Source organism: Lathyrus oleraceus, chromosome 3, assembly GCF_024323335.1.
Source record: "Lathyrus oleraceus cultivar Zhongwan6 chromosome 3, CAAS_Psat_ZW6_1.0, whole genome shotgun sequence".
NCBI lineage: Eukaryota > Viridiplantae > Streptophyta > Magnoliopsida > Fabales > Fabaceae > Lathyrus > Lathyrus oleraceus.
In genome coordinates, this window is record NC_066581.1 from 216,057,990 (window position 1) to 216,084,785 (window position 26,796).

General features: G+C 34.5%; 3 protein-coding genes across 3 annotated transcripts; 2 read left to right on the top strand and 1 right to left on the bottom strand.

Moving 5' to 3' along the window:
• The first annotated feature begins 243 nt into the window (after nt 1-243).
• On the top strand, nt 244-3,114 carry LOC127130501 (uncharacterized mitochondrial protein AtMg00810-like). Its single transcript, XM_051059497.1, has 2 exons — nt 244-742; nt 3,026-3,114. Exons 1-2 carry the CDS (start codon nt 244-246, stop codon nt 3,112-3,114), a joined length of 588 nt encoding a protein of 195 aa, XP_050915454.1.
• A 3,922-nt stretch (nt 3,115-7,036) lies between these two features.
• On the top strand, nt 7,037-10,599 carry LOC127126413 (DNA-directed RNA polymerases IV and V subunit 5B). Its single transcript, XM_051055341.1, has 4 exons — nt 7,037-7,537; nt 7,641-7,817; nt 9,821-9,934; nt 10,079-10,599. The coding sequence occupies exons 1-4, from the start codon at nt 7,211-7,213 to the stop codon at nt 10,202-10,204; spliced, it is 744 nt and encodes a 247-aa protein (XP_050911298.1). The 5' UTR covers nt 7,037-7,210; the 3' UTR covers nt 10,205-10,599.
• Nucleotides 10,600-18,268: 7,669 nt separating this feature from the next.
• On the bottom strand, nt 18,269-26,796 carry LOC127126414 (mitochondrial fission 1 protein A). Its single transcript, XM_051055342.1, has 5 exons — nt 26,603-26,796; nt 25,353-25,491; nt 24,211-24,332; nt 18,645-18,708; nt 18,269-18,574 (listed from the first exon to the last, which is right to left on the bottom strand). Exons 1-5 carry the CDS (start codon nt 26,693-26,695, stop codon nt 18,489-18,491), a joined length of 504 nt encoding a protein of 167 aa, XP_050911299.1. The 5' UTR covers nt 26,696-26,796; the 3' UTR covers nt 18,269-18,488.

Consider the following 26,796-nt stretch of genomic DNA (forward strand, 5'->3'; position numbering starts at 1 on the left):
TCCATAATATTGCTTTTAGGAGTGGCATGTATACTAAAATTCAAGCTATTTTAGATGGATGTGAAAAACGCCTTCGTGAACGGGTACTTGAATGAAGAAGTGTATGTTGAACAACTCAAGGGGTTCATAGATCCTAGTTTTCTAGATCATGTTTACAAACTAAGGAAAGCTCTCTATGGATTGAAGCAAGCACCTAGAGCTTGGTATGAAAGGTTAACTGAGTTTCTTGTCAATAATGGATACATGAAATGGGGAACATACAAGACCTTGTTTATTAAAGAAGAACATGGTAAACTCATGATAGCCCAAATATATGTTGATGACATTATGTCTGGAGGGATGCCGAACCAGATGGTTCAACATTTTTTCAAGCAGATGCAATCTGAATTTGAGATGAGTCATGTTGGTGAATTAACCTATTTTCTTGGTCTTCAAGTTAAACAAATGGATGATACTATCTTCATTTCTCAAAGAAAGTATGTTGATAATATAGTGAAGAAGTTTGGCATAGAAAGTGTTAGTCACAAAAGGACACCTGAAGCAACTCACTTGAAATTAACTAAGGATGAAAAAGGTGTTGATATGGATCAAAGTTTGTACAAGAGTATGATTGATACTCTTTTGTATCTTACAGCTAGCAGGCCAGACATCACCTTTGTTGTAGGAGTATGTGCTAGATATCATGTTGAGCCTAAAATTAGTCACATTAATAAAGTAAAGAGGATCTTGAAATACATCAATGGTACTAGTGGGTATGGCATGTTGTATTCTCAAAATGCAAATTCCTTGCTTATAGGATACTATGATGCAGATTGGGCAGGCAGTGCTGATGATAGGAAAAGCACTTCTGGATAATGTTTCTTCTTGGGAAATAATCTAATATCTTGGTTCAGTAAGAAGCAAAATTGTGTGTCATTACCTATGGCTGAGGCTGAATATATTACAGTAGGAGGCAGTTGCTCTCAATTAATTTGGATGAAATAAATGTTAGAAGAAAACAATGTCCAGCAAAATGTCATGACATTATATTGTGACAACCTAAGTGCTATCAACATATCTAATAATCCTATTCAGTATAACAAAACTAAGCATATTGATATTCGTCATCATTTTATCAGGGATCTTGTTGAAGACAAAATTGTTACTCTTGAGCATGTAGCTACTGAGAAGCAACTGACAGATATTTTCCCTAAAGCTTTGGATGCAAATCAATTTGAAAAGTTAAGGGGTGAATTGGGCATTTGCATGCTTGAAGAATTATAGCAATTACTGATATGGAGACATGAAAATCAAATTTTCTCTTCCCTCCATTTAATGGTGCACAAAACTCAAGGAAAATCATTACAAACCTTCCTTATTTTCCCAACACACTATCCTACCTACTCCATCAATATCATTCATTCTACCCTCATGATTCTCTCTCTCTCTCTCTCTCTCTCTCTCTCTCTCTCTCTCTCTCTCTCTCTCTCTCTCTCTCTCTCTCTCTCTCTTTCTATGAATTTTATTCTCGGACACCCTCATCTCTCTATCTTCTCTTTGAAGTTCATACCTCAACATCAAAACTCCAAAATGTATTAACCTTATGTCTCAACTCCTGGCAAGCACACCAAAGAGTAATTGAACCCTAAGAACATCGGTACTGATATAAATCTCTCTAAAGTTATTACTGATGTTGTTCCTATCTCTATGGTTCCTGACTATGCAACCCCTATAAGGAAGCCTAGAACATCTGCGTCGATAAAGGGCAAGCCCTCTAAAGTAAGTACCTCTTCTTATCCATATATAACTGCAAGTAATGAAAAAATTCTTAAACCCTTTACTGCTGTCAAGAAACCTCATTTGATAACTAGCCTGTACCTGAATCCTATTAATGTTGAACCTAATGTTGATGCTTCTACAAAATGTCATGTTATCCAAAATGTTATGGAAAATGTTGAAACCTATGAAAACACTAGTAAACCTAGATTTTTTTACTACTTTGAGTAAATATATCATGATTGTTGCTAATATAGATGACATATATAAGAATATTTGTGTGTTGATCTCTCAAGTTTGGGGTATTGAACCTAAGACTGCTGTTGTTCCAGATGTCTCCATATCCTTGGCCCAACCTGATAACACTACTGAAACCCCTCTGGATAAATATGATGTCAATGTGTCTACTCAGTCTCCAAAAAAATAAAAAGTCAAAGAGGATTCTGATGCCATGGCTGAGCTGACAAAGAAGCAAACTCTAAAGAGAAGAAGGATCAATCTACAGACATAGTAAAATATATATGATATAGACTCTGATGATGATCCCATTAGTAAAAGACTGGCTCCAGGAATAACTAAAAGGTTAAAGAACAGAAAATGTAAAGCTGTTGAATCCTCTAGCACGCCCTCAAAATATCTCAGGAGAAGAACTAGTGTTGGCCCTACAAAAGGTTGAAGCAAGGTAGTTACTCCTATTTCCAAGAAGAAATCTCTTAAGATGAAGGAAGTCCATTCTGAGTCTAGTGAATCTGATTATGATATCAAATACAATGTTCAAGACATCAACTCTACCATAAGAAAGCAAGCTTCTGGGAAGAAGATTCCAGCAAATACTCCTGAAGTTCCAATCGAAAACATCTCCTTTCACTTTGTGGAGAATGTAGAAAAATAGAAATTTGTTTACCCAAGAAGACTGGCGCTGGAAAGAGAACTTGGCAAATATGATTTTGAATGCAAAAAAGTGATGAGTCTGATGCAAGAAGCTGGATTAATGAAAATTGTAACTGGCTTTGGCAGTGTCTGCAAAAGAGATCCCCCTCTGTCATTACATTATAGGCTTTTCACTGGAAACATGTTCCAGATATTGTCATGACATCTGGCTAGAAACCTTCCAGGTCTACTACTAGAGCAGGAATCCTAGCTGACCTAAAAGATACATGAGAAACCTTGGATGACATTATAAAAGGTTGTACTGAGAGGAAGAGCAGGCTTGAGATCCTGATAAAGGCCTTGTCTGAAGAATAAGAAAATCTGAAAGGTGATGATGCAGGTAAAGAAGTTACCAGTGAAGAAGATGCCAATGAAGATGATAATGGTGCAAGTGTTGATGAAGAGACAACCAACCGTGATAAAAACTGAAGTATTTTGGTTCTTCTATGTTCTGTTTGTGTTTCTAGTTGTTTTTTGTGGTCTATGCCCTGAATATTTATGCACTTTAAAATGCTATTGGTCTGTAACTTAACTTTTGATTACTTTGCTACATCTAAAGCTTGTTTGTGTTTGTCAACTTTTTGGCTAAAAAGGGGAGTAATTATGTGGTAGATTGATAGCCCTGCCATGAATCTTTCCCCTTGAGGGGGAGTACTTATGGAAGGGGGTAGATCTTGCCCCTGATCTGCTACTCAGGGGGAGCATTTTCTTTTTGAGCCTATGGTGATAAGATGATTTCATGTGGGTTGTCTGTTTTAATAAAGTCAGATCAAATGTATTAACATCCTGACTAAGAGAATTTATTTTTCTCTTAAGCAAGTTCTTCGTGTGAGAGTTTATTTCTCTCAGATGTGAGGCTATGTTCTTTTCTGTTGTGCTTGTCTCTGTTGTTTATGGTTTGTAAAAGATCATGTTTTTTTATGCTCGTGTGTTGGTTTTATTGATGTGATCTTTACCCTCTTTCTAGTTGGTCTATGCAAAGGTTGTTTTAGCCAAAATTTTCCAAAGGGGGAGATTGTTAGGTCTGGTGTATAGTGATTGACTGCATTTTTGAAAAACAAGTATTCAAGCAAGATGTTGGATAAGATGTCCTGACATGTTGGTTCAATATTGGAGTGTGCCCTGATTCAATTTCTTGAAAGATTTGTTTCTATTTGTGGGATATATGAAGATCCTCTGAATATTTATTTCACGAGATCTATGGGTCAAGAAACGCGTTTTCTAAAAGCAAATGACTGTTTTGCTTTGCCTTGTTTTCGAAGTAAAGATGTTAAAACATTTTAGGAAACATTTTATTTGATTGGAATCAAATCTGCAGAAGATTGTGTAGAGTCCTTGGATCTACTGTCAATCAAGCCTGAAGCCCGTGTCTTTTTATTTCTATTTATATATCGTTTCTAAATCTAAGAAGGCATCGAAGCAACGCTGAATATTGTCCGTGTTAGGGTTTAGTTGTCTTTGAATTTCGTGAGTCATTCGAGTATCTCTTTGATACTTGAATTGGACTTGTTTTATTGAGTTGTAATTGTCAATCCCTCATGAGCTTTTAAGCAATAGTGGATTTGGTTTTCTGATATAAGTTATTGTCACTGTTGTGTGATCTAAGGGAAGTGAGAGCAGTCTCATATCTAGGAAAGTCTTAGATAGAAACTTCCATGGGTAAAGATTAGGTGAGAAGTTTGTAAAAACCGAGGTTGTTTAGAACTTCGAATTAATTATATGATAGTGGATCTCCTTCCTGGTTTGGTAGCCCTCATATGTAGGTGAAGTTGCACCGAACTAGGTTAACAACTAGTTGTGTTATTTACTTAAGTGATGCTTACTTAAATCCTGTTATTGTTTGTGGTGTGACAATGTGATGACCCTGGTGTCGTGACATCGTGTACGACATCCAGAATCTGCATACCGGAATTTCATTACCCATTTATTTTATGTTTTGATATTTTATTGTTTAAATAAGATAATAATGTAAGTAATATAATAATAATAATAGTATAATTGAAATAAATTATTTTCTCAACATAATTTTCATTTTCATTTTGTTTAGTTATATTTATTTCAATTATTATAATTAAGTAAATAAATAGATGATTATTAATAATGATAAATAATCAAGCCATTATTTCCAATATAAAACTTCGCCTAACACCAAGTAATTCATTTTAAACCTGATTCATTTCATATCAATACGATGCAAATCTTTTCCTGATATAGCAATTCAAAATCTTTTTTTCTAAACTGACGTGAAAGAAATAGGATATTTGGAGTCTCGCATTCCTTGAATCCTCGAATGATCGGTCCCGAGGCACACGTCTTGGGCTAGCCGTTTATTTTTTCTTTCGTTTCTAAAACACTTAATGCAAACTTGGATAAAAAGAGGGATTGTTGGAGTCTAGCATTCCAGTAGAACCTTTGAACAATCAGTCCCGAGATGCTCGTTCTTATTAAATGTTCATTGTCCATCAAACAATTTTCACAAAGACATTGAATGAAAAATGTTTGTTAGAGTCTAGCATTCTAATAAACCCCGAGTAATTGGTCCCGAGGCTTACATCTCACTCTCACCAGGTACCCGTCATTCACCTAAAAACACCTAACACATCAAACCTATTTTCTTGCCCCGTGCGACCGAAAATGTTTTTCGAAAAGGCATTGTTTAGTCTATCTTAACGCATATATAAACTAGCGCTTAAGTATCCCTCGCGAGTATGCAAGTCAACGTTTAACTGTTAAAATACGATCTAAACACTTGTCCATTAAAACAAATCAACCGATTAAAAGTTTCTTTTTTGAAATGAGTATGCTTTATCGTTTTCAACATGAAAAAAGCAAATGCTTCAATCTCCAAGAGCGAGAAACAAGCAAAGATTTAATCACTCGAAATGTCTAAAGTGACACTTTTAATCAACCAATACATCATTTTCTGCACAGAACTACGTAGCTTTGAACTCCTCATTGTACCTGAGGATACGTAGGAGCGAGACCCGCAATTTCGTCAAGCACCCTAATAAAAACATTTTTGTGACCCTTTTTCTTTTTTCATTTTTATCATTAGAAGGAAACAAGTAACATAAGCTAACATTCAATCACAAGTTCAACAAAAAGGTTCGCGTTGAGTACGACGGACGTGAGGGGTGCTAATACCTTCCCCTTGCGTAATCGACTCCCGAACCGGAATATGGTTGAGACAACCATCTTCTTTTTTCTTTTAAGGGTTTTATCGATATTTTCCCTTTCTTTCTTTGGAAAAAATAAAGTTCAATGGCGACTCTGTTCGAATCATTTTTTTGTGAGCGTCCAAATGCCTCTACGAAAAATCGTATTTTTCGATATGCGATAGGAAGCTGGTGGACATGTAACACTTGAGGCTGACGAGGGCCGGGAGTGGTCGCCAGTGTAGAAGACATGACAATGAGCGGCTCCTGGCAACTTCTAGGCATAAACTGAATTCACTTCAAAATGAGAGGGAGTTTGAGGCTGTGCAGGTATGAGATTTCGTGGTTGAAGGAGTGCATATAAGCTGATTGATACTACCTATACCAACAAGATGCATCTTCTTTTCGGTAGCCTAACAAATAAGAACTCCATAGATTATAGATTTAGGGGAAAAGACTATTTTGATATAAAAATTTGATTCAAATGCGAGAATATGAGTAGAGCGAGGTACATGAACTTGTTTCGGGATGAATTTCATGTTTAATTATTCATCTATTAGAGGATCGAGGCAAAGAATGGTGATTTACGAAAGAGTAGGATTTAAGTATAGAAAACGGGGATTAATTAGGATGTCGAGCTTGAATACAAGAAAGTAAATATCGTCTATATTATCTCACCTACTTATGTCAAACCGCATCACATAACACAAAAAAATATCCAAATGTTATATAAAGTACTACACATTTAATATATACATATATATATATATATATATATATATATATATATATATATATATATATATATATATATATAATTTTTTGTGTATTTGGGTCATTTAATTAATATTAAAATAATTAAAAAATAATTTTAACTTTTAAAATAAATTTAAATAAAAAGAACATGGAAAAAATACTAAAAATATGATAAAATCCTCGTTCATCCCAAAATCACTGTTATTTGAAATAAATAAGTGCCACAAAATTAATTACTCATTTTAATTTTTAATGTATTTTAAAAAAAAAATTATTTAATTAATATTGTTTTTATCATTATCAATATTTGATAAGGGTTATTTTATAATTATTATTGTTTTAATATATATAAGATAGTTAACCAAATCATTAATTGTTGAACGAAAAATTATTAAAAATATATAATTATTTATATAATTGAAAGAGGACGGTAATTATGTATATAATTATTACTATTATTGATGGTAAAGTTGTTTGATTTCACAATTTACTATGTAAACATTTAGTAATAACTATAATAAAAAATTATAAAGAAACACAACATAAGTACTAGTACTAGTAAGTGTAGAGTTAAGAGGCAGAAGCGAAGTAGAGAGAGAACGAAAAAGAGAGTTATGATGGCAGAAGAAAACGGAGTACACAACCTGTTTCTTGAAACTGCAACAGCTATGGAGATTCAGAACGGAGATGCACCACCACAAGTACACCAACAAGAACCACCCAAGTGCTTAATTACCAAGACCGACGATGGAAGCATAGAGAGTCACCGTTACTACCTTTCTCGCAGAACAACACTCGAGATGCTGAAAGACAGAGGCTACTCCATTCCCTCTCCCGAAATCCAGCTCTCTCTTGAAGAATTTCGTCAAGTTCATGGCCAATCTCCTGATGTTGATCGACTCCGTTTTACTGCTAGTCATAGCACTGACCCCTCTAAAAGGGTCTATATTCTCTCTCTTGATTGATTGAATGTACAACACTTATTATTGTTTTGTTGTTCTGTTGGATTTATTATGATGATTTTTTGTTTGTTGGATTTTGTAGATTTTAGTGATTTTCAGTGGGCCAGGGATTGTGAAAGTGAATGTGATTAGGAACATTGCTGGACAGATTGTGAATAGAGACACTCTCAGTGGTCTCATTTTGATCGTGCAAAGTCAGATTACTAGCCAGGCTTTGAAGGCGGTTAATCTTCTATCTTTCAAAGTTGAAATTTTTCAGGTAAGGTTGTTTCATGTTTTTTCTGTGTTTGTGAAATTTATCTCTATGATTGTGCATACTTGTTTCTAAATGGTATCTGATGGCACTGATTTTTCTATTTTGATGAATATATTTGATGTTTAATCTAACCCTAAAGTTGCATGCAAGTGCAACTTTAGGGTAAAAAAGTACAATTTTGTGTTTGTTTAACGGTTAGAAAATGGCAATCTGTCTTTGCAAAGGAAATTTAATTCTATAAAGAATAAAGAAATTGAATTAATTAGGAATTGTGGGCATCTTAGAAAAAATATGGAAATGATTACTTAAACTTTTTGAAGATGAAATTTTGGGAAGAATTTTGTAATCAAGGTTGTTGTCAGAGTGTACAAAGCTCAGAATTTAGGTAATGTTAAAAGACCTATAAATGACAAAGATACGTACTAAATCAATATTCTACTTACAACTAACCACAACATTAGCGATAGTATCTGACTTCAAAGGAGCTAACACAAAACCTCAACTCTGCAACTGCAAGAGGAAACCGCACCCAATTACGGAAACAACATTGAGGGGAAGTCACCCTAAGGAAGGAGGGTGGCTGCACATAGGGAACTCCGTTGAGAATTGTAACACCCCAGACTACTTTCAGGATTACAGACTGACCCCATAAATGAATTCGCTACCTAGGCATATTAACTTGTAACCAGGGCTTGCTACCTAGGCACGTAAACTTAAGAGTTTACTCACAAGTTTGACAACCATGCTTGGACTTTTGGAATAAAAGATGAGAGAGATTTTTCTAATTTTCTTCATAAGTTCATTAGTAGGAGAAACCATCATTACATTGCATCAAAAGTATATAAATTTCCCCATTTGAAAATCCTGTCGTGTTAGAGAACAGTCAGGTAAACCGTTAAAATAAATAGGTTTAAATATGTGGCAGCTGAAAATAAACCAAATTTAATATCTGAATATTCTGCTTGATTCTGATTTTTGTCTGCTTTCGGTAAATTGAATGTTAATCTTTCACATTTTGCATATCAGTCAACTGTACCAAGTTTTCATCTGTATTTAAACAGTTATATAATTCTAGTTGGTGCAAACATTAATTTGTCATCATCTCTATATCCAAACTAACATGACATTTTCAACTCAACGACTTAGAAAATCTCAAGAGTGGGCTAATTATTTATCTCCTTATACATCCATATGAAGATAAAATTCATACAATCTACTGGACCAAAGTGTTTAAAATAGTGTGCCGGGTTGTATACCTGTACAGTTTTATGAATTTTTACGACCGTTTTCCGGTTTGAGTCTATACAAAATTATTTTTTGTTGCGATTAGTGGAATCTTTTTGCAAACTTGTCGGAGCAGTTGAGTTAGTGCTTTTTGGACTCTATGTGTACTCACCGTATCTGCATCTGTGTACACATTAGTTTTATGAATTTCTAAGGATCTTATGATCCATGTTACGATTTAGGATCTTGAATCGCCTCCCCGATCCTATCTAAGATCTCAATCTTATCTACCTTGTACCGGTCCTTAAATTCTGTGCGTCCTGTTCTAATAAATATAGTTAAGTAAGAAAGAGGCCACCGTTCTAAAAAAGGGTTGTGTGTGTCACTCTAGAGTGTACTAAAATTGCTATTGATCAATCTTTTTGTATGTTTGACATTCTGTCATGTTGAAACTGGAAAAGAACTTATCGAGGAAAAAAACTGACATACAAATGTCGATAAGATACCATCAAGTTTGAGATGCTTTAAAAGTAGTGAGTAACAACGGCATCTCATTCTGAATGTCTTGACTTTGTATCCTGTCTTCGAAGTGTTTTTATGACGGTCCATTAAGTACTTATGAGTTAATAATCCCTACAACAGTCTTATTTACTTCATACTTGATAAATCCTACCGGAAGAGTTAGGAGTTAGGTGTCTCTGTCCTTTTTGCTTTCTTATTTTTGCCGACAAAAATATCAGTTTCATGCGCAAAATCTCATTGAAGCCTTTAATACTGTTCAGATCACAGACTTGCTTGTTAATATTACAAAGCACGTGTTGAAGCCAAAGCATCAGGTTCTGACCGATAAGCAGAAAAAAAATCTCCTGAAGAAGTACAATATACAAGAAAAGCAGGTCAGTCGATAACTTCTAGATATTTCGTATGTAGTCTCTTTTATCACATATATGTTGTAACTTGTATTTCATGAATCTTGAATTTCTGCATTGCTGATCATATTCCAATGCTAGTATTCTTATATTAAGTCTTGTTATTCACAGCTTCCCCGGATGCTACAGACAGATGCAATTGCTCGATATTATGGACTTCAGAGGGGGCAGGTAGTTAAAGTTACCTACAGCGGTGAAATCACCCAGATGCATGTTACCTATCGATGCGTTTGGTGATATAACCTTAGTTGCAGTTTCTCTTTCGTTTTGGTGTTTGAATTCTTCGCAGAATTCAAATGTTGTATCATGCATAAGTTCATGACCGTAGCATTGTAACTTGTAATCCTAGGTTTTCTAGCGTAATGTTTTGAACTCGCCAAGTTTGATCTTGTGGATTTGTCTCTTGAACCTGTGAGGAACTGATCTGCATTGAAAAATTCTGTGTACAAACTTGTTTTTCCTTTTAGAGAAAAACTGATGTTTACTGCAACCCTCGAGGTGCTTGCTAATGTATCAGATATGAACTAATGTATGTAAATCAGGAAAGCTATTAGCACATTGGAACATTGTTCCTATCAAAAGTAGTGTGAAAAATAAATGCTTAACAAAAGCTTCACATTTCTGTCAACCAATATCATCTGTTGAAAACTACTCACAGATACTCTAAAAGCTCCTTTGAATTGTATTGATGCGCTCTGAAATAGTTGAAAACTACTCAATTACGGATGCTCTAAAATCTCCTTAGAATTGTATTGATGCGCTCTCTGATAATGGCATATGTCTCTGATACGCAGGGGATAAGAATACAAAAATTCTGATACATTGTGATACAATTGTCAATAAGACTTTACCACTGCATGAATAAGACTTTTTTACTTTAATTACTGTTTTCTTCTTCTTTAATTTATCTTGAGTTTTAATTACTTGTTAGGAGACTTTACATATTAATATATTCACATAGGAGATTTAATTGTTAGTTTTAATTGGTAGTCTATCTTTGAGACTTTGTTATGTTTATGGTGGGATGTTTGTTGTCTCACAAAATAAAAAATCTCATTGAATATTCGTATGTTCCGGAAGATGCTTAAATTGATGAAACAATACCTTCCTTTTTATGTCCTTATAATATCTTCAAAAGACAAAATAATTATCTGATCCATAAAAAACTAATCTCTACAAATGACCCTCATATGAAAGAGTATGTATAGTCGTTTCGAATAGACCAATGTAGTATGAGAGCTACCAACCAAGAATAATATGTAGATTTAGAGACATGTAAGAGTCTCATAAAATCTCTACAAATGACCCTCATATGAAAGAGTATGTATAGTCGTTTCGAATAGACCAATGTAGTATGAGAGCTACCAACCAAGAATAATATGTAGATTTAGAGACCTGTAAGAGTCTCGTAAATCTCTGAAAATCCAAAGGATACAAAAACTTTACATTTTGGAGTTGTTAGACTTATCCTCTCTCTCCATGAAAGGAAAAATCAGGTTGTCTTCTGCAAGATAGCTCTTCTAGATTCAAGTTATCTCTATTACGAAAATGTTGTAATATGGTCTGTTCTAAGCACACTCCATGCGGGAAGTGTTATCCTTATTGTTTTTCTAAATTATAATGTAAGCTTTAACGATATTACTCTATCCATGATTTTCAAACAGCTAGACAGAGGGTCAAGTTCAATTTCTCCTATTTTCCAAACCATGATGATCCAACCAATACTTAAAGAGGATTGGTGTACGGTTCATGCTGTCACAGCGAAAGGAAAACCCATATATACTGACAAGATTGATGGTCATTTCATTTGGGATGTTGATCCTAAAAAATGCGACCCAACATCCTAAAAAATGCGACCCAGGATGTGACAGTTGAATGCACGATGATGAGATTGACAAAGAGATTATCCTCCCCAAAAGAAAGAACAAAGGGAAGTGCAAACCATCTCCTTTTCCTAAAAAAATATTTGATCATGATAATGACTCATGGGTAGGAATCCATGAGAAAAAGAAACTTCTCCCTATCTATGAGGAAACTCTTAATCTGCTCATAAAAGAAAATTTGTTGTCACTTGATGACCCTACTCTCGTTACGTGGTCACCTTCATACTATTGTAAATGATTGGATCCTCCAAAAAAATATTGAGTCAATCCCTTGTTTTATATACTTATCTAAAGCATCAGATTATAACTAACAATTTCTTGCTCTAGAAAGGAAAATGGACCCAATCACAGGTAAAACATCTAAACTTTTCACTCACCCTAATGAAGTCCAGCCTGATGAAAACTTAAACCTTTGACTCAAGCTGAGGAAGTTCTAAATTGATAATTAGAAGACATGGTTGCTCAAAATGATATCCTCCAGAATCTTGACAAAATGGTAGATAAATTGATGAGAAAATAGACTAAACAAATGATTATCTCAATACTTTATCTTAGAAAATGCAAAAGCATTACAGAAGCTTAAAAGCTCAAGTCTCTCAACTAGATCGTGACTTAAGACAGATGTTAGGAGGAAGAATTTTTGGCAAGACTTTTGACCAAAAGGAAAGAGAAATCAAAAGTCCTCAAGTTCAATTAAAAGAGATAGATGATTTCTTGAGGGATTCTCTTGAAAGGAAACCCAAGTCTGTTGAAAACTCTTTCTTTAACCCTCATACTTTCCCTACATATTTCACACGGCCAGAAAAGATTTCTCCTTTCTACCCTACATATGCCTCATCTCCACCAGATTTTGTCAAATACATACCCACAACTCACATACCAAAATTTGACAGAACCAATGCCCCCTCAACCACCAAGAAAAAAGGGAAAGTTGCCTGTTTGAGCACTTCATCCTAGGACTCTCAGGATATTCCTGAAACACCTCCTCCAAAATTCCAAAAGGAAGAAGAAATTTCTGATAAAAGTTTGCAAGTAATGACAATCATAGGAAATTATGAATTCTCCCGAGAAAATCACTATCTTGCCGAATCCTTAACACAAAAGGGTGAAGATTCCTCCTCGGATGATAACAACGATTCTTATCAAGATACATCCGCTGATGAAACACTGAGATTCTTTCATTGAAGTTAGAATCTCAAGAGAATTATATTCCTAGGTTCTTCATCGCAAATATAAAAGAGCAAGCATCTTTTTATGAAGAACCGTCTGAAGGGACTTCAATCACCGAAAATACAAAAGTAAATAATGGTCCTTGGTTAACGCTTGATGATATCCCACTTAGTTGTTCGAGAAAAAGACTCCTCGAATTTAGGACTTGGCTTGACACTCAGATGATGAAAACAAGTGATGATAGTTATAAAATTATTGAAGAATTTTGTTGTAGAATGACTGACACTATGAAATAATGATATCATAATATTAGAACATTCAAACAAGATGAGTTGCACATAATAGAAAATACTGCTAGTATCCTTGGAGTCCTTCACCATGAATTTATTGGCGATATGAAGATATTTGATAGAAAAAGCAGACACGAATTCTTTGAGATAAAATGTTCCCGCAAAACAAAACACCTCGACAGACATTATCATAGAATGGCATAAAGGTATCATGTCCTCACTGGATTTAAGGACCCCAGTCTTAAAAATACACATGTCTCCTCTTTATATCAAGAACTTCAGCCAGAGATTCACATAATATTAGCAATAACTCAAAAGGATATTAAAACCACGAGTCTTGGCCAGACTCATCAATTTAATTTAGAAGCACTTAAAAAGCTATGCATATTGCATCAACATTTCTCAGAGGTCGTAGAACAAAAGTCAAATTTTACCAAGCATGCAAGAAGACTTACCTAGAGATCAAGTGTAAAGATAAAAGATGTAGTTGTGCAACAAAAAAGAAATATCATCAGCAAAAATACACCAAACCTCGTAGGATCTTCGAGGGAAAGAAAAAAAATACTATGAAGTTTTTTAAAAGGAAACTTTTTAGAGGAAAAGGGAAAAATCAAAGATGCTTTGTTTGTGGGTAAAAGAGACACTTTTCTAAGGAATGCCCTAATAATACCAACAAAGCCGCAAAGCTGATCAATTCTCTTCAACCCTTAGAAGGAGATTTAGAATCTTTGTATTTTGAACAAAGCTCTATTGATGAAGAAACAATTTTTCCCTCAAAAACTCTTTGTCTGACGAAGCATCGTTTTCAGATCAGGAGATGTCAAATATTTATCGATTTACTCCTTCAAAGAAATATGGAGTTCTCTTCCTACTCCTCATTTCCCTTGTGTTGAAATTCATGTCCTCACATCAAAATTTTCTCATCCCAAAAAAGTTATAGCTTATATGGATACTAGGGTCCAAATTATAATGATGAATCCTAGCATTCTCCCAACAGAATCATGGGTGACACATGTTACATACTTTTTAGCAATAAATGGAAATTTTTTTATGACAATTTTAATGACCAAGAAAAAGATAGGAATCAAATTCCTCCTAGACTGCATAGTCTGGACAAGAGTCATTGGTAGAAATCTTCCAAATAAAGATATTTTTGTAGGAAAGGATGTCTATTCATCAACAAATAGGCTTCAAATTCTCCCTACAAGAATCAAATTCAAAAGATAATTCAAGCCCTATTCTGGAATATTGAAACTATATTCCCTTTCTAAAATCTCTGTTGGGTATGAAGAAATCAAGTTCAATCTACTCAAACTTTTGCAGACAATCATGGAAAATTCCTCCATCCAAAACCTCTTTGGAAAAACGAAAACTTTTTGTTCAACTTCCTTTTAAGCTCAATGAAGATGTTAATCCAACCAAGGTCACTCATCCAAGAATGAGTCCATCAAATTATACATTGGCTAGGGACGAATGCAACCAACTGCTCATACAAGGTCTAATAGAACCCACTAAATCAGAGTGGGCTTGCCAAACAATTTATGTGAAAAAGACATCCGAAAAGATGAGAGTAAAAAAAGGCTTGTAATTGACTACAAACCTCTAAATCATTTTCTCAAAGATGATAAATTTCTCATTCTAAAGGCCTCGTTCTTAAATGTTTTCATAAAAGATGCCCAAATCTATTCCAAGTTCAATCTTCAGTCAATTTTTTGACAATTGGGTATCAACCTTGAGAACTATTGGAAGATAGTGTTTTGCATTCCTAACACCCAATACCAATGGACAATGCTACCATTTGGGCTCAAGGTAGCTCCATCGCTTTTTCAAAAGGCCATGACTAGAAATTTTGAACACATTCTCAATAGTATATTCATCTATATTGATGATGTGCTATTATTCTCAAAAGAAGAAAAAGCGCATAAACAGTGGGCAAATTCCTTCAAATAGCCAAACAACATGGAATGATTCTCTCTGAGAAGAAAAACCAATTGGGCCAAACATAAATTGGTTTTCTATGAATGCTTTTCTCCCAAGGCAAATACCAACCTCAGTCCCATATTGCTCCAAAATTGTTAAATTTAATTGATATAAATCTTACTATTAAGCAAATTTAGTAATTTCTTGGTATAATTAATTATATCAGAGATTTTCTACCAAAGTTAGCCAGATATACGAGTCTTCTGTCCTAATTACTCAAGAAAAAATCACCACCATGTGGAACAAATCAAACTGAAGCAATAAAAGCTTTGAAAAAGATCGCACAAACTTCATTTGTCCTGAAAATCCTGGGAAATGGTAAGAGAATCTTACAAACTGATGTCAGTGATCATTATTGAGGAGCAGTCTTAATAGAAGAAAAAGGTGGGATAAAGTATTATTGTGGTCATGCTTGTGGTCAATTCAAAGAAGCTGAAAAACATTATCACACCACTTATAAGGAAGCTCTTGCAGTTAAGTTGGGTGTCCAAAAATTCGACTTCCACCTAAGAGGTTATTAATTTGAAGTTCAGATGGATAACCCATCTTTTCCTAAGATCCTTTAATTTAAAAATAAAATGTCTCAAGATCCTCAAACTCTTCGACTCAAAGATTGATTTTTCATATATGATTTTATTGTAAAACATATTTAAGGAACTCAAAATGTGATCGCTGATTTTCTCTTCAGACCTATGAAACTCATCCAGATCATTACTACCCAACACATTTTCCCCCTGATTATTATGGTTAAACCTCTACCAGTCCATGCATCTATGACTAAGAATCTTTCTCATGGGATATATATATATATATATATATATATATATAATATATATATATATATATATATATATATATATATATATATATATATATATATATATATATATATATATATATATATATATATATATATATATATATATATATATATACTCACTATCCTAACTCAAAGAATATGTCAGAAATAACCTTTATTATTTCATGACTAAGATTATAAAAAAGAAACTCCCAAATCATATCCTTACTTACGAGACATACCTTTTCTTCTACCATTCATGATAAACCCAAATTTTAAATTTACAAAAAACCATTTATGGTATATTTGGTGTGCAACCAGTCTATATGTTATGCATGCTCTTGTCTCAACTAAAGCCATGTATAACCACATAATGGATCGTAAGAACCAGAGGTCATTAATCTGGACTACTCTTGAATTGTATTCTCCATTGGAATGGTGAAGAAATCAATTAAAACTAGTCCTAGGCAAAGTCAAGAAAAAAAAATTAGCCCTAGAAGTTGTTGGCAAACTCAAGACTGTTTTCTTCCTACACATGCTATATCTGATAGACCCATAACTAACCTTGTTTATAGGAATTATGTTGATCTATGGGAAACTATTAATGATTATCCTCCAAATTTAAAAATTATAAAAGAATTAATGGGTTATGTCAACTTCATCAATCTTGATGATCAAGAGAAAATCAAAGCTGATACGACCTGTATAAGTCATGAAAGGGTTAGAATACAAGAAAGTGGCGAAAACTCGGGTCAGACTCTTCAGCAGAAACAAGATTTTTCAATGGAAACTGAGACATCAGAAGGACGTGTGGAAGAAACGCAAAGAAAAATGTTGGATGACATGTGACGGTATGAGTCACCTCCTTATCTGGGTTACTCTTCAGAAAAATACTTATCCTATAAAAATATGTCTCTGAGTCAGTAATTCATCTTTAAAGACTGATTGGACAAGTGTCCCTTATGTGTCACAAGCATGTTTATGAATAATGGTGTCATGTCTTTTTGTGTAATAGTACTACAATAATGTATCTATAAGTCCTAAATGTGTCGGTCATTTATAAAAAGCATTCCAATAATGCTCATGATGACATGCTTGTAAATAATGTCTTTATTGTCTTTTTGTGGATCTCCTTTGCTATAAAAGGGGACGTCTTATATCAGTTTGAGTAAAAAAAATAAAAAATAAAACGTGTGCTTAAGTATAAATATGATCTAAAAATCATTATTTTTCTCTGAAAACTTAAATTTTTTAGTAATTATATTAATATCATAATTTTCTTCCACAGATATGCAAGTATACTCTATGCTTACCTCAAAATGAAGATCTTGTGTATCAGAAAATATCTGACCATCGATGCATACTATAATCTTCACTATTATGATATATCAATTTTAATTATTAATGTGTTTGTGATTTTTTGTCGTCCAAACCTGACATTTGTCCATCAAGAGGCAAATTCAAAGGCTACACGATGTCTATTTTTAGTTATGTATCTTACATATGTATTGTAACATATGCCAATATGAGCTTGGGCCCGTTTATTTTGCCTTTTCTTAAAAATGATTTTTATAGTGTTACATATTTTAGTGTAAAAAAAAAATTAAAATTTTTTTTCTTCATAAAAGCTTCAAATGAAAATTTGATTTGAATAGTTATTCTTAAAATGTTATTTTTAGGTATTTCATCATTTTATCGAAACTTTTTTTGGATATCAAATTTTTAAAAAAATCACTTAATTTTGAAGCTATTTCAAATAATTTTTCATAAAAATCATTTTTAAGATACATTTTTTTGAAAAAATTATGATTTTGACTATGTTTTGATCTTCAATAATGTATATTTATGTTATAGAATCAACAATTCAATCTTTTAATTTATAAAAAATAAATTTAGAAAAACTTATAATATTTTGAAAAATATTTTTGTAGAATTCATTTTAAAAAATATAAAGAAAAAATCCATTTTTTTAAAACTAAAACAAACTGACCCCTTATCATAATCTCTAGTTATGGTTCCTTCGTTGTGTATAGTGTAGAAAAGTTCTATAAATCTGAAATTTTATCATCATTAATGTTGGGCAAAAGATCCAAAAAAAAAAAAAAAGAGAAACAAATTCATACACGTGAAGGAGGCAGAAAGTTAAGCATTGGTGACAAGAGAACCATCACTCAGCATGTGAAGGAAGAAGCCTCATAATTTTTCAAGCACAAAAATAATATGAACAGATAGTTTTTGTTTAATGGCTATATATTATTATCATTTCTAATAATAGTAAAGTATTCTCACTTATATATTTGCAGTAAAAATAAACAAGGTTGAAAGCTGTAGTCGTTTATAGGACTTTTAAATGATGAAAGTAAGACAAACAAAAACCAAATATCAAAGCATGTATATATTCAATTCCTTCGTGCCAATGCTGTAGCAACGCCACCAACTACAAGTCCCACAACTGTTGCAGTGATGCCAATTCCTATTACACCATCTGCATTAATATACAAACCATTAGTTGATGTTCCGTGTTGTGATTCAGGATTAAGAAAGAACTAACTTACCCTTTGCAATTCGATCTTCGACTGCTTTCTTGAGCGACAATGCCTGCCTCCAATCAGGTGCAATCTGCAAAGATAAAAGGGCACAGCAAAATTTAGAGATATAAGAAGAGCTGAAACTGAACCATTCATGTAATAACTAAGACTATCTAGAAGTAGTATAATTTCACTACTCATTAGAAAAGGAACCGAAATGAAATCAAACAATGAGTACCACTCATATAATCTCACACATGTGTAAATAATAATAAGAAAAAATCAGCCCTCTAATACGATGATTTTTTTCATACAGAGGACGAAATCACATGCGTGGACACAGGAGATCCTTGAGACCTAGAGGAAACGTAAAGAATCAGACCTGTCCAGGGAAGATCTCCTTCTAAAACAACTAAAATTTGAGAGAATACTTGATGGATCTAATTGTTTCAAACTAATTGTTTCAAATCATGTTTGAGGCTGACAAAGAAACAATGGTAAAATTGTTTCTCAAGGAATTTGTTTTTTCACCACAGATCGAACCATAAACCTCTTGCTAAGGAGTATTTATATACACATTCTCCCTACTTGCGGATGTAGCATGTTTCAACTTTGCCAACCCCATTGGATTTATGATAGGGACTGACATAATATGATAATTGCTGTATGCAAGAGCAGTCACAAAGTAGAAATATCTTTATTCAATGGTAACCGTTACAAACACCAAAATAATGTGTATCCTCCAATTAAAAGGAAATAACTAACAGAAACCTCTAGGAACTATAGAGCCTAATCTCTCTCTTAACCAAACCACAATTAAAAGGAAATAATTGTCATTCTTATTCTATTTAAAACACACTAAATAGCATAAATTGAGTCTAATTACTCAGGCTCTTGACTTCACGCCTACTATAGACAAACTTGAGAGGAGGCCTAATAACAATAATTCCCTGTAAAAGTTTCACCTTGTTCTCAAGGTGAAAAGCAGGAAACTGCTGATTGATGGTGACAAAGGATTCCCATGACGCTTCGGCAATTGCTTCCACTAGATTGAGACTTCATCATGACTAGCAAGAGCTGTCCGAACAACTTCGATATCATGGGGTTCCACCTCAAATTCCATGTCTACAGTCAGCATAAGTGGTAGGGGCTGTAGCTGAACACCTGGGAAATCTCCTTAACTATGGAAACATGAAAGACCATGTGAATTTTAGTCCCAGTTGGCAATTCTAATTGATAAGCAACCTGTCCAACAACTTTGGTGAACTTATATGGACCATAAAACCGAGGACTAAACTTCTCATTGATTTTTCTTTGCCAAAGACCGCAACTTGTATGGTTGCAACTTCAAGTAGACCAAATCACCAACCACAAAAGAGATGTCAGGATGATGCCTTTTCCCTTGTTGCTGCATCTGATTCTGAGCCTTCAGCAGTTTGGCTTGGAGTTCCTTCAAAATGGTGTCACACTCCTCTGCTAGACTAGTAACTTCAACAAGAGAAGATGGAATAATTGTGCCTTTCATAAGGTGACGGGGGGTCGCGGCCATAAAGGGCCAGAAACAGTTTCATTTTAGTCGAGCCATTATAATTCGAGTTGAACCAGAAATCTGCCTACCCAAACCATTTGGACCATAGCCTCGGTTTAGTACTAGCGAGACAACGGAGATATGTCTACACACACCTGTGAACACCTCTTCTTGGCCATCCGTTTGAGGATGATAAACAGTGCTAAACTTCAATTTTGTGCCAGTAAACTAGAAAGTTTCAGTTCAAAAATTGTTGAGGAACACCTCGTCTCTATCAGGTACTTTTGTTGGTGGGAACCCATGTAAACGTACAATCTCTTGGAGGAACAATTCAGACACGTTCTTGGCCGTGATAGGATGTGTAAGAGCAGTGAAATGGGCATATTTAGTAAAGCGATCAACCACTACTAAGATAGCATCTTTTCCATAGCTATTTGGAAGACCCTAAAAAAATCCACGGAGATATCAACCCATACTTGTTGAGGAATATGTAATGGTTGTAGTAAACCTGCTAGAGATAAAATTTGATACTTGTTTTGCTGACACACATCACAAGATGCCACAAAGGTCTGGATGACTTTTCATTCCCTCCCAAAATACCAAAGCTGAAATTTTCTTATAAGTTCTAAAAAAACTAGAATGACCACCCACTGCTGAGGCGTGATATTATTTCAAAAGGGTTGGTATATTAGATGAATTCTTGGGAAACACCAATTTTTCTTTATAGAACAACTTTCTATCAGCAAAAGTGTAACTTGGATGTGATTGAGAATGCTGAATTAAATCTCGGTTGATGCTTTAAAGCCTTGGGTCAGCCTGCACCTCGGTTTCCTATTTCTCCAATTCTGAGAAGTGAACCATGGAAAGAGCACAAAAAGTCATTTTGCGTGAAAATGAATCTGCAACCCCATTATCAGATCATGACTTGTAAACAATATCAAAATCTACGACCATGAGTTTAGAAGTCCATTTAAATTGCTCCTCTCCCATAACACGTTGATCCATCAAACACTTCAAACATTTTTGGTCCATTTGCACAATAAAATGTTGTCCCGTCAACTAATGATGCCATTTTTGTATTGCCATCACAATGGCCATCGATTCTCTTTCATAAACTGACTTCCATTGAGTATGATCAGACAATGGTTGACTCATGAAAGCCATTGGTCGACCACCCTGAATCAAAACAACACCTAAACCTTTCTTAGAAGCATTTCTTTCTATCACCAATGGCAAACTGAAATTTGGAACCATGGGCACCAACAATTCGATCATTGATGTATTCAAAACAGAAAATGTAGTATGCGCCTCTTCATCCCAATGAAAATTATCTTTCCTGAGCAATTGGGTTAGATGTCTTGCTAACTTGCCATAATTCTTTACAAAGCATAGATAATACCCCGTTAAACCCATGAAACCTCTTAGGGACTTAAGATCTTTGGGTGTTGGCCAAGTAAGCATCAATTCAATCTTTAAAGGGTTTGCTGCCACACCTTGAGCTGAAATGATATGGCCTAAATAATCAAGTTGAGACTGCCAAAAGTATTTCAAGAAATTTTCGACGAGTTGATTCTCCTTAAGAAGTGAAAAGACAACTTGAAGGGGGAATCAGTGATCCTCATGAGTTTTGATGTATACTCAAATATCATCAAAAAAGACCAAAGCAAACTTCCTTAAATAAGGGTGGAGGACTTCATTCATTAGTGCTTGAAATGTGGATGGAGCATTCGGCAAGCCAAAAGGCATCGATAGAAACTCATAACGGCCCTCATGAGTCCTGAATGTTGTTTTAGGAACATCCTCTAGTCACATCCGGATTTGGTGATATCCTGATTTTAAGTCTAACTTTGAAAAACAGTGGCCTGTCCAACTCATCTAATCATTCATCAAAGAAAAATGACTAAAAGGTAAGTTTTTTATTAGGGTGTCTGACGAGACTTTGAGTCTCGCTCCTATGTATCTCCAGGTGTGATGGAGAACTCAAGGCTACGTAGTTCTGGATAAAAAATGTTTGTTTGTTGGTTGATTTGTAAAGCCTTACGGATAGTTATTCACGACAATCTGAAGCCATGCTAGCAATTGTTGGCCTGACTCCAAAGACGAAGAAAGTACATGTTAGTACAAAGCCCTCATTTTCCTAGTGCAACTCCTGAATGAGTGTCTTCAAAGAAACGAAAGCTTCGAGTGATGTAGGATCTCTCTGTAACATATGACAACTCTCTTTTGTTAGAATTTTGCAAGTTAATTTACCAAAACTTGCACAAATTTCACCTAACTTAGCCAACCAATTCATTCCTAGAGTTATATCAACTCCTCCAAGATCAGAGACATAAAAGTCTTGTATGGCAAGGCCCTGCATATGCAAACAGACAGCCTCACAAAGTCCTTCACAAGGAATCTTCAGTCAATCTCCACTTCCACCGTGCAAGCTCAAGTCGTCACAACTGGTAAACTTGTTTCTTCCACCAAAAGGGTTGGAATAAAGTTGTGAGAGGCTCCACAATTAATCAGCACAATGACTTTCTGACCTATGATATCTCCCCACAATTTGATTGTTTTCTTGGAAGTGAAACCTAAAATGCTGAACATTGAAAGGTGCAGATTCTGGAATTCATTGGCTACTAAGTCAACATTAATAGTGTGACCAGAGTCAACCTCCTCTTCAATTAACAACATATGAAGTTGTTTAATAGCACAAGCATGTCCCTATACATATCATTCATCATAACGAAAAAGAAAGGTCTTTGGTTATTATGCATTTCAGGATCAGCAAGCCTCTTAAAAGCACTTCCGCGATTGTTATAAGGCTGTTTGTGGTAGTTTCTTGGAAATTGTTGATTGGAAGAGCCTTTGGGTGGGTTGTTTTGTCTTATGGCTGCTCTTTGCAGGTTTGGAAAAATTTTATTCCGATCATCAATGTGTTGCGCAAAATCCATCGTCTCCGGCAGAGAATCAATAGGATGCAATTTCAATTCAGCCTTAATAGCATCTTTCAAACCATTTAGAAAAACACCTTTCAAATATTCAGGCTCGGAGCTTCGGAGTGGTCTTGCATATAATTCAAATTCAGCCCATAATTTTTCAACGGTACCAATTTCTTTGATACTCATCAAGAATTCGTAGGTGCTACTCATCAAGAGTTCTCGGCTTCCATGCTCTGTTGCGATTCTTGGAAATCTGTCCGAGATGCCATTAAGTCGCTGTAAGCCTTCTCAAGGAATTCCAATCTTGCGTCCATCTTTAATCTTGTAAGTACCATGCACTGGATCGGTGCCACTGATACCAATGATGGGAATGATAGAAAATGATAACCGTTCTATGCAAGAGCAGTTACAGTGGGAATATCTTTCTTCAATGGTAATAGTTACATACACAGGAGTAATGTGTAATGCCAATTAAAAAGAGATAACTGACAACCAACCTCTAGGAATTATAGAACCTGGGCTCTCCCTTGACCAAACCACAATTAACAATCCGATGACCACTAATTGTCATCCCTATTCTATTTAAAACACACTGAAAACATAAATTTGGCGTAATTACTTAGGCTTTTGGCTTCACGCCTAGTATAGACAAACTTTAGGCAAACTTGATAGGAGGCCTACCTACTAACAATTTACTGATAGTCCTTTTATAAATTGTAACTGTTGGTAACAAAGGAAAAAAAATCCTAATTGACAGCATCTAGAATAACAAGAGATCCCAAATTATAGGGAAGAGCACAATATGTTTCTAATATGATATTGCTACCCCACAAAAGCAACCACATCAACCCATAGACTATGTATCAACTAAATGAAATAAATCAACTAATTACTGAAAAATGATAGATAGAATTTCCCAGCCTAGAGACAGAACAGTGGATACTGGATACTTCACAAAGATAACAATTGATTTTAATATTTCTAATTTTCTATGTATCCAGAAGAGAAGACAAACCAAAAACCCTACATAGCTTTGGTGTACCTATATAATCATACATGAGGAATCATATGAAATGATGATCTGGCACAAGAAAAAAAAGAGTTTCAAGCTACTATCTAACAATAAGTGAGAAAGACATACCTCCAAACATTGCTCCAGAAGCTGCCGACTCCTAGCATAATCATTAGTCCTGTAGTACCCAACAGCAAGAAGATAAAGCTTCTCTCTTTGATGTAAAGGACTTTTATCATTGCCCAAAGAAGCTGTAAATCATAATTAAGGATGTATGAGGTTAGCCATGCATGTAAAGGTAAAAAATAATTCAACATCAAAGATATCTGTTTAGGGCTATATAACAAAACACGTAGCAAGAAAAGAGGGACTGTGATTCACACCACAAGCATCTCAGGTTATTCTTCTTTTAAAAGAATTAAATTTCTATAAATGCAGCTCGGCAACAGAAGAAATCTGATTTGCATTGTTGAAGGTAGTTTAAACCATGGAACATTATTGTCTGTTATATTCATATGTAGCAAACAGATATAGGTTTAGGAAATTTGAGAGATTTTCAAGGCCGTGTTATAGAGGTACCCTGCAGATGTCAGCTTTGAAAATTCACCATCCTACATTGAATTTTGTGTATGATAATCAAAGAAAAAAGTCATAATGACCCCATGGCCACTTCAGAGGGATTTTGAAGGTTCAGCATAGTGGTCCTGCATATGTTACTTATGGTGCAGTTCCCTTTCTCCATTTAGGCTAGCAGAATAGTAAAACAACTGGCAAAATGAAGTATGAACACATTGGATGGTTTATTTCCTAGTGACATTACATTTATTTGAGCACAATAGGCAGATAAATCTGAGTTAGCATCCATACGTGGAAGAACGAAATTTGATTAAGACTAATATGTCGAGTTTACAATATAGTGTTGCAATGCCATGAAATAGAAATCACAATGCAGAAGATGGGAAAATCAGGTGAATAAATTAAAAGCTTAAATATTAATAATAAATATTTTAAACCACTGAACCTATACAGAACAACAATCAGAATAGAAACTAAAACATACAGTTGATTTTGAAGCAGCAGAGAACCAGAGATCTTAGTTGTTTCTCATATGTTCATAAACGGATGGTTTCAATTGGTTGACCATAAATATTAACTCAAGATAAAGAAAATTTATCGTAAAAGTTAAAACTATATCACAATACCATTATTTTATAAAAAAAACATGAAAATTTAATCCAAAGCACTGAAAATTATTTTGTAAGTCACTGTACTTTCAAGCATGGCGACCCCGCGCTGAATGTCTTCTTTTTGCCTTGAATGAACAAGTGCCCATGACAACCTCATTATGCTCTCATTCTTCCGCTCATCAGAGTCACCATCAGAAGCTTCTGCAACTTCTCTTTCACAGCCCTTCAAAACAATGCAATGCAAAATAGATAAGACTAAAGGAAGTAAAGCAAATAGAATTATAGAGTTGTCGAGTCTAACGGGTGCCCTTTACAGAGGGAAAACTTGTGATCCCCCTTCTTTCTTGAATTGCGGCTAATTTACTATTTGAGAAAAAGGAAGAAACCCTATTTGGTTTGACAAAATATTTTCTACTTCCATTTCATCTTTATTCACACATATTTCTCAATTTGCTTCATGTTTATAAAGATTTGTACAATAAACAAGTGAAAACAAGGTGTCAATTATGTAATTATAGGTTAAAACGCGAGAAGGAAATAAAAAACGTTTTCTAAAACCAAGCAGATCTTAAATAATGGAAATTAACAATAGCAACTTGATATAGCATGTCATTTTGAAAGGAAATTTAGTGTCAACCTGATATAACAGTTCATTTAAAAGGAAATACACTAGCTGCAAGCCACTCCATTACAAGCTCACAACTATACTCAACAGCCAACCCATGCTCACAAGCTATGTATGAAACACAGAAACCACAAACACGACACTGACACGTCGACACCGATTATAATTTAAAAAACTGAATAAATTAAATGTAATCACAACTATCGCCGTCAGTTTCGGACACGAACATTGACACGGACATGCCTTTTTTCAAAGGTGTCAGTACTACAGAGCTCTTAAGTCAAACAGCTTATATGCAATTCACAGAGCTACCATTACTGCAAACCAATTGCCCAAATAAAAACTATCTATAAATTTTTTTCCATTTCTTCATTCAATTTGCAACTTTTTTTTTATTCTTCCAATCTGGTTAAGAAATGTTGGCTCAAAATAAAAAAAAAAAACAAATCATCCGAACTCAATTTAACAAATGTGTTGAACAAGTTACCGAACACGAAATAACCATGTAAAACAAATGAAATCAATTACTTGATGGAAAAGAAAAATTAGAAAAACAAAAGCGTCACAATGTTTGTATGTATTCCATGTCATGATTGACATACAGTTATCAATCCCGGCACATTTGAATTTCTGAGTGCAAAACTAGAGGTATGAAAACAAAAATAAGGAAAACATGAATTGAAACGGATGAGAAAGAAGAGGGAATTACAGAGATAACATCACGGTCGCACCAGGGGATCTGATCGCCGCCGGTGAAGAAGTTTCCTATGGATTCAATGAGGCTTCCGATTGTTGCGTCCATGACGGTTAACTTTTAGACCGCTACTCAACGGAAAGTTACCTATATTTTTATCTGTTAGATTGTTTTTTTTTCTGGTAGATTCATGACATTTCTATAATTCT